Source organism: Vigna radiata, chromosome 10 (genome assembly GCF_000741045.1).
Source record: "Vigna radiata var. radiata cultivar VC1973A chromosome 10, Vradiata_ver6, whole genome shotgun sequence".
NCBI lineage: Eukaryota > Viridiplantae > Streptophyta > Magnoliopsida > Fabales > Fabaceae > Vigna > Vigna radiata.
Window position 1 is genome coordinate 14,636,375 of NC_028360.1, and position 8,886 is coordinate 14,645,260.

The 8,886-nt window shown below is 29.6% G+C and overlaps 1 protein-coding gene across 1 annotated transcript in view; it reads left to right on the plus strand.

Annotated features, from left to right (window-relative positions):
* The window catches only part of LOC111242690 (proline-rich extensin-like protein EPR1), a 2,497-nt gene extending 1,022 nt beyond the window's left edge, over positions 1–1,475 (plus strand). Inside the window, exon 2 of the mRNA XM_022787227.1 lies at positions 1–1,475. Within this exon, the coding sequence (XP_022642948.1) occupies positions 1–1,144 (1,144 nt within the window). The 3' untranslated portion in view covers positions 1,145–1,475.
* Positions 1,476–8,886: the final 7,411 nt, after the last annotated feature.

Below are 8,886 nucleotides of genomic sequence, written 5' to 3' on the forward strand. Positions count from 1 at the left end.
GTTACCACCCACAATATTGCCTCCATTGTCACCACTAGAGTCACCACCATTATCACCTCCAGACTTATCACCATCTTTAGCTCCTATCTCACCACTATTGTCACCCTCAACATTACCTCCATTGTTACCTCCTATCTCTCCACCACTTTTTCCACCCTTAGGGTCACCTCCTGAATTACCACCATTGTTACCTCCTATAACACCACCGTTGTTACCACCCACAATATTGCCTCCATTATCACCTCTAGAGTCACCACCATTGTTGCCTCCTGACTCACCACCAGTAATTCCGCCTTCAACATTACCTCCATTACCACCTCCTATTTCTCCACCATTTTTGTCACCCTTAGAGTCACCTCCTGACTTACCACCATTGTTACCTCCTATCACACCACCATTGTCACCTCCTTTCTTGCCACCATTATTGCCCCCTCTAGAGTCACCACCATTATCACCTCCTGACTCACCACCATTGTTACCACCTTCAACGTTACCTCCGTTGTCACCTCCAGTCTCATCACCATTATTATCACCTTTAGAGTCATCGCCATTATCACCTCCCGACTTATCACCATCTTTATCCCCTAACTTACCACCATTATTCCCACCTTTAACGTTAGCTCCATTGTCACCTCCTGACTTATCACCGGTTTTGCCGCCAACAACATTATCTCCATTGTCACCTCCAATCTCATCACCATTATTACCACCTATAGAATCACCACCATTATTACCACCTATACAGTCACCACCATTATTTCCTCCTGACTCACCACCTTCATTATCTCCTATCTCACTACCCATTTCACCTTCGCCACCACCTCCTTCTCCCCCTGTTACACCACCACCTCCCCCTCCACCTTCACCACCACCTCCTCCTCCACGTGTAACACCGCCTCCTCCTCCTCCACGTTGTGTAGGTTTACAAATTTGCACCAACCTTTTAAATTTTCCTCTTCCAAAACCTAGTCCAAACAGTTTTTGTTGTATCGCTGTCGTTGCCAGTTCTCCTAGGGATGCCGCTAGGTGCCTGTGTGCCAATGGCCAGGCCGCATCTCAACTGAGCCCTTCTATTTTGACCCCTCGTATGAAAAGCTTAATTGGCAGTTGTGGAGTCAATGCAAACAATTTGAGTTGCAATTAAGAACAGAATATGCGTCACACTTGAGATCATATTCTGTTGTCTTATTTTATGTCTTTTGTTTGCGTTGTGTGTGTTTAAAAAAGTGAAGGACGCCATCGTTAGTGTCTGCTACTTATATATTCTGGTGGGAATAATATGTCAATAAAACGTCCATACATAATAACAGAAATATGATATACAGTTATAAATACTTCGTCTTGTATGGGATTCCTATCTTCCTTGCAATCTTGAACTTAGGTGATTCCCGTTATTGAATTCCTTTTCTATCTCGTTTCACTTTCTTAAGCATTTTCTATATCATTGTTTCAATTAATGTGGTAAAAATCCAGATCGGGGCATTGATCTTGTAATATATCATATTCACATCGGTTTATCATTATAGCTTTTTGTCCAAAGTCTAAACAATGAAGCATGAAAAAGTGGTTAAGATATATAACATCCAGCAAAACGAAGAGATATATTGGTCCTACAAATGGAATGGTAACAAGCGAAAAGCTGGCTCAAGGAAATGTAGGACCTCATCCTTCAATATGTTCAAATGCTAGCCGCGTAAATTTTCTTCCAGTTAATAATCTCCCGTTAGAATATTATATTGCTGTAGAAGCTATAATATGTTAAAAAAATGCCTATTGTAATTCAAAAATATATTAAAAAATAATAACAATTTCCAGTTAACAATAAGAATACAAACCCCAAAAAAATATTTATATATTTGTTGAAACAGGTGTTCCAACCCAGCTTGTTTATGAATTATTGGAGGTTTTGTTATACTGTTACTTTCATGCACCTCCAAAATATATAAATGGACATTTATTTTGATATTTTAAAATAAATAAAAATATTTTTAAAATGATATTTAGAAAGAAACAGGAAAAAAAAACTAACAGAAAATCTAAACTCGTTGTTTATACATGTTAATCACAAATCAAAGCACAGACAGACATAAGTTTATGTCCATTTAAATTAACTACAAACAATTTCCACTGTAACAAACAATCTGAAAACAACCGACCGAAACTTGATCAGAATGATAAGGGCAGTTTCTTGCTGTGCTGTCCTTTGTCTTTCCTCTGCCGATTGTATGATAAAGATTCAAAATTGGAGTTCTTACAATAATAGAAATGACTAATTAATCTCACTTGATCATTCAATCGTTAAGATTGAAATTGTACTTGCAAACAACAATCAAAGATTCCGACAAGAAGAAGGATGAATAATAAATGGAGCAACAACATTGGATGCAATAGTGCCCTTCAAAGCCATTCTACAAAACCAGGATCAGAAGGATTAGGTTTAGGATCCTAATGAAAGTTATGGAAGTGTTTATAGGGCAATTTAGGTAACTAGTTCTGGTTTTTTGGTTTCTTTGTATTAAATTAACTTGTTAAGAAAACTTATGGGATTATAATTGAGATGCTCAAAAAGCTGGCAGCCTGGTTGTGTATCATGAGGGATCATAGGAAGTGATCTATATGATGACTGTTAAAAAATGCAAGTAGATGTATGATTGCCATGTTCTTGCTTTCCATGACATCCAAGACAAACTGAAATTACTCAGACAAAGACAAAAGAAACCAAGTTGTTAATAATTGATTGATTATGTTATTAAAAAGAGCAAATGGGGCACTGATCGCTCCCTTTGTTATCTTAAAAAAGAACAAGTAGTAAAAGTTGAGGACGATAGTATAAATTTTATCTAACACAATCAACTTCTGAAGGACAATTCTCTATGTTTTCTTAGGGTGATTTATTTTCCAGTCTTTTCAATACAAGTGTCATGTTGAAATAATAGTGAATCCTCGTATTATTGATCTGGTATGGATAGACATAGATTAGACATGGGACAGGAGAATATATTTTAAATTACTAAATCACATGTGAAATTTATAAACTAAAAAAAGAAATCTTATTTCCTTTGAAGAACAGTAATTTTACCATACAATTTTTCATTTTCTCTCTTTTAATATTGTTTGTTTCATTTAATATTCATAAAATTTACTCAAATGTTCATAATAATTTTCTTTTTTTTTCATCACAACCTCAATCACACATTATTTTCTTTTGCGTAGTTTTCCTCAAACATTGTATTGCACTTGTGTATTTTAAGAAACATAACTTTAATTTTACCACAATCATTTATAGATTATATATTTCATCATTTATATTTCTTTTTACTTGTCATTATGCAATAAGCAATTCCTTAATCTATTAAATAATATAAAAATAAATTAAAAAACTATTTTGTTTTCTTTTCGGTTCTTAATTTCATTTCATTTGAAGATTCTTCTTTTTACTGGACAAACTTTCAATTTATCTGTCAATAATTCTTCAATATATTTGATATTCAACATGTTTACTCAAATTTATGAAATGCGTTAATTCCCTTACAAGAATAAAAATAATAGAGATTGAACTTGTCATCAAATTTCAATTATAGATAATTGTTATTTAGTGTTATGTTTTATATATATATATATATATATATATATATATATATATATATATATATATATATATATATATATATTTGTAAAAAGTTATTTTATTAATGTTTGGGATAATGTAAAAGCAGTGGACACAAATATACCCACTATCCCATTATTCAAGAGGATATGAATACGGATAGAGTATAAATTATATACCCAACAATAATATAAAGTTCTATAAAGTTTTACTTCGAGACTGTGGAGATATAATTAAATCTAAACTCGTCTCACCTTTGTCGTCTCTACATACATCACACCAAAAAAAAAAATACTTAAAAGTTGTAAATATCTACTAATTTTGACTATTTCTTCAAATTTTTCAAATATGTTTAAGAATTACATTCACTACCCTTCTAAAGAGCGTGGAGAAAATAAGAAAAACATGTGTCATTGATAATTATTGACAATAATTACCAATATAATTATTAATAGATTTAGAGTATTAATAATTACAAACGAATTTTTGGTCATAAATAATTATTAATGAATTTTTTCAATTTTTTAATAAAATTATTGATGAATATTTTAGCAATCGATTTTTGAACAGATTTTTGTCCATTAGTAAATTCATTTTTCCAATATAAGACCAATAAATTATTTTCCATGATCAATAATCTTAATTTATAATGAAACAGATATGATTAGGGAAATCATAAATTATGCTATAAACGTAAATTATGGTTGTTAGTGGTTCAGATTTAAATAAAATGCTTAATCACATTACATTACGTATAAAACTCAATCGCATTTTAACATATTTATATAAAATAACATTTGTTAATTCTTCCAATCAAAGTATAATCTTAAGACATTAATCAAAGTATAATCTTATAACACCAACTTCAACACATTAGCACACACCCCAACTTAAGTGCATCTATAGGACATGTACCCCTTAAGAAGGGTAATTGAGTTATATAAAAATGTTGTTTTCAAAATACAGGGAACATTTACATCATCATTATTATTAATTATAGTGTGATAATACTCTTGGATTAAATATATTCACTTTTATCCTTGATACTTTGATTAACAGGGGCTTGATAATAGTTAATTGAGTTTTAATTTTAAATAACAGAAAAAAATAAACATTTTATCAAAATATATTTCAAATAGTTATACTTATAATTATTTTCTAAATCTGTATTATCAACTTTGATATATTAGTTGTGATAATATTCAAAAGTCTACCGATCAGATCACATGAAAATCTATTAAAAAATAAAATAAAAGAATAATAAAATTTATACTTCACAAAATATAAGTAAAGTATACTTATTATGAAAAAAACTAAACTAATATATAGAAGTAAAATATTAAACCACACTTATATTGTTGTCTACGAATGAAAACTAAATTATTTACGTTATATCAACACAATAATTTCCTATGAAAAATTCTTAAAAAATTATGTACAGAAATGCAAATACCGACTTCATTTATTTCTTAAACTCCAAACTATCACTCATTGATTCAAAAAGAAAACATGACAAAGTAAAAAATTAAATAATTCTCATAAACTCAATACAAATAGAAATTTATACATTAAAAAAAAAAACTGAAAAATTACCCACATTCACTTTGACTTCATCTAAAAAATACTTGTGAATGAAGCAAAATTATGACAACCTCTAATTGCACACCATGAGTATTCATGTAAAGCAAATTAGAAAATGAAATTACATCTATAAATAAAACAAACATACTCTTTCTAATTTAAATATTGAAAAAATTCAGCACTAAAAAATTATAGACAGTAACTGATATGTTTATCATATTTATTTTCAAACATACGTAGTAATTCTTTAATTTAAAAAATAGTAGAAAAAACCCAATTCTTTAATTTAAAAAATAGCAAAAAAAATCATAATTGAATCATGAAATCTTCTATGATTTTTCACCTTTGAAACCATTCAAATAAATATAGTAATAATAATCACTTTAAGCAAAAAATAATGATATTTCATACACTGTACTTATTTTTCTAGAATTAAATATGTGAGCTATCAATAATTAAAAAGTTAAGTAGATATATGTTAATAAAATTTAATACATTGAGATCATTAAATATTCATTTTATTAAAAAAGTAGATTAATAAAATCTCACAGCATGAAGTATGTAGTCAAACATTATTAAGTAAAAACATGCGTTAGCATGTTATGGTTTGGCATAATAATATAAATTATTTGAAGGTCAACAAAATTTAATTTAAATGGAATTGCCGTCGAAGGCAAGTCACTTTGTTAATATATATTGATGGAATAATGTATCCTATAGCAAGTATTTTAATTTTAATTTGTAGTGCTTTAAATCTATTCCGTATTCTTAGAGTAAAAGTAATAAATATTTCATAAGACTAATATTAATGAAATTGCTCTTTTTTAAAGAAATTATCTTCCTAAATTTTATTATTTAATTTATGATATGTTATCTAGGTAAAAAATGACATAATTATAATGTGTTCCTTTATATTATGTTACGTTATTGTCTTATCATATTTTATTCTTTTATTTTAGTATTAGTGTAAGCTACTTAAAAGTTATGCGGATGAAAATTAGGAATTAAATTGCTATATAAAAAATTACAGAGGTTAACATTAAGATTTACTTTAATTGTTATTAATTATCTAATATTTTTTACGGGTATTCACAAATACATCTACAAAATTTACAAGGCAAAAAATAAAATTAGTTCGTAGATATTCATTTTATTTATGATAAAAATATATATAATTTGGAATCCAAGTAATTAAAAAATTAGCTCTAAATTGTAAGTAACTTTTTGTTTTGCCTTAAAGAATTTCAAGTATTTTCTTACATTATAATTATTAATGACAAATTGCAAATGTGTGTTTAGCTTAATTTTTGTTGAAAAAATTAAATACACAATAATAAAATTCAGATACAAAAGCACAACTGAATATATAGGAAAGGATGTGATTTATTTGAAAAGGAAGCTTAAAAGACGTATTTCATTGACAAAAAGTTATCTTATTTTTCGGAATAATAGTTTAAATTTTGTTGTATAAAGACACATTTTAAGAAAACAAGTTACCGTTCTAGCACTTTATTTAGGGCCAATCCAAAAATTCCATGTATCTTTTCAAATTAGGAAGAATGTATAATCATATTTGAAATATGGCAATATTATCATAATCATGACATTGCCAAGCTTAATTTTCCAATATAAATATTTAAGTGTTATATCTAGGTTAAAGTTTGAATTCCAGCAGCATACCCTTTTCGTAACTTTATGTGGTTCCAAAACAAAGCATAATAAAAGTCTTCTATAAAAATATGAAAGCCTATTTTTCTTTATTCAAATTATTTTCATATATATATATATATATATATATATATATATATATATATTATACTTCATAAATAAAAAGTAATTCTAAAACTTAATATATAGTGAATAGTATTTATCACTGACACGGATCCATTTTATTGCAACTAAGTAAAATATAATCAATAAAAAGGCAACAAATTTATGGAGCAAACAAAAGAAAAACAAATAAAAATATAATGAAAGCACGATCTTATGTCTTCCTTCGTTCATATCCAGAAATTAAGCATTCGAAAATGTTTGTTTAACACTTCATTTTGACACAAATTTGACACCGGCTCACATGTCAAATTTGTATTGGACGGTTAAAGGACATTAAAAAAATCCATCTCAAAAAGCAATGAAGGGTAGAATTGGAAATCTGAAAGTATGAAATTGGCAGTTTCATTTGATTTCTTCTTTGAGTTTCGTTTCTGAGTTTTCATTTTTCATCTCTAACATTCGCGTCTCCTTTTGACCTTGATTCCATTGTCGCCACTCCCATTCGCCTTGCTTCCATTGTCGCTGTCCCATTCGCTTCTCCCATTTGGCCTCTCTCTGATTCTTTGCATCCTTCGTGTCTCCATTGGGGTGGTTTCGAAAGTCGTCATCTCAAGCAAAGGTGGTATTTGGCAACGACTGTGTACCGGTAAGTTCTATTTGTGTTTTGGGTGTGTTTTGCAATGTGTATTTTGGTGTTATTTGGCGTTTGGTGTTTTGGGTGTGTTCCCTTTTACGTTTTCTTTTGTCTTGNATTTTCGGTGTGTTTTGCAATGTGGCTGTGTTTGTTGTTTTGGGTGGAACCGTGGTTTAGTGTTGTTTGATTTTAGTTTTTTTTGTGTTGTGAATCCTAATGTACCATTGCTTTATTGTGCAGTTGAAATGGCGTCCGGTAACCCAAAGGTAAGTTAAAGTTTAGGTATTACTTATGATTGTGATTTTTTATGTTAAGTAATAAAAATTCATTCTTTTTATAATTTTTTGTAGTGACGGGTTCGTCAGTCTGTGGATTCATCTGTCATTATTGAAATGAATGAGTTACTGAGAAAAGTACATGTGGAACGAATTGGTATGACACTATTTCAATGGCAAAAGCATGCCACAATATACATATGTAAGTAAGAATATGATTTTCATTATTGTTTGATGATTGGGTTGATTTTACAATTGGAATATTTTCATTTCAGGAGGAATTGCTTGCAATTAGAAAGCAATATGTACGTGATTGGATCCTGGACGACGAGAACATAAGACTACTGGATGCGCTAGAGGTGTATAGATTGTTGTAGGATAGTTCTCCAGTGTAAAAATGTAATGTAGTGTAGTGTAGTTTGTTTTGATAGGATAGTTGTCTTGTTTAGACATGTACTGAACATAGTAAGATAGAATAATGTATATGAAGACAATGTTTTATTTATATATATGAAGACATTGTACAAATTGTTATTGGAATAAGATGATTGATTTCAAGATTGTTTATGTGCAATGTAGAAATGATTGTTGATTGATGATTGATGTCCAGGTTTGTTTATGTGCAATGTATGAAAGTGCCATAGCAATTAAGGCCAAGTTCTGCAATATGTGCAATGTCTGGAATAAGATTCTTTTATACATTTCAAGGCATTGTACAAATTGTTATTTGAATAAGATGAATGGTTTAAAGAATGCTTATTAGCAATGTATACACGATTGTTGATTGATGATTGATGTTCACGTTTTCCTTATGGAAAATGTATGAAAGTTCCATATGAATTAAGGTGTTTTCCAGGTCAAGTTGAGTTATTTTTCGTATAAGTGTGTGTCTAGGTTGGATGTCATGGTTGGGAAACCCCATGATGTACAGGGGGTCCACCCTGGGTCATGAGATGAAGGTTGTACAATTCTGCAGCAAAAACCACTCTTGTAATCGTTTACAAGAGGCCTGTAAT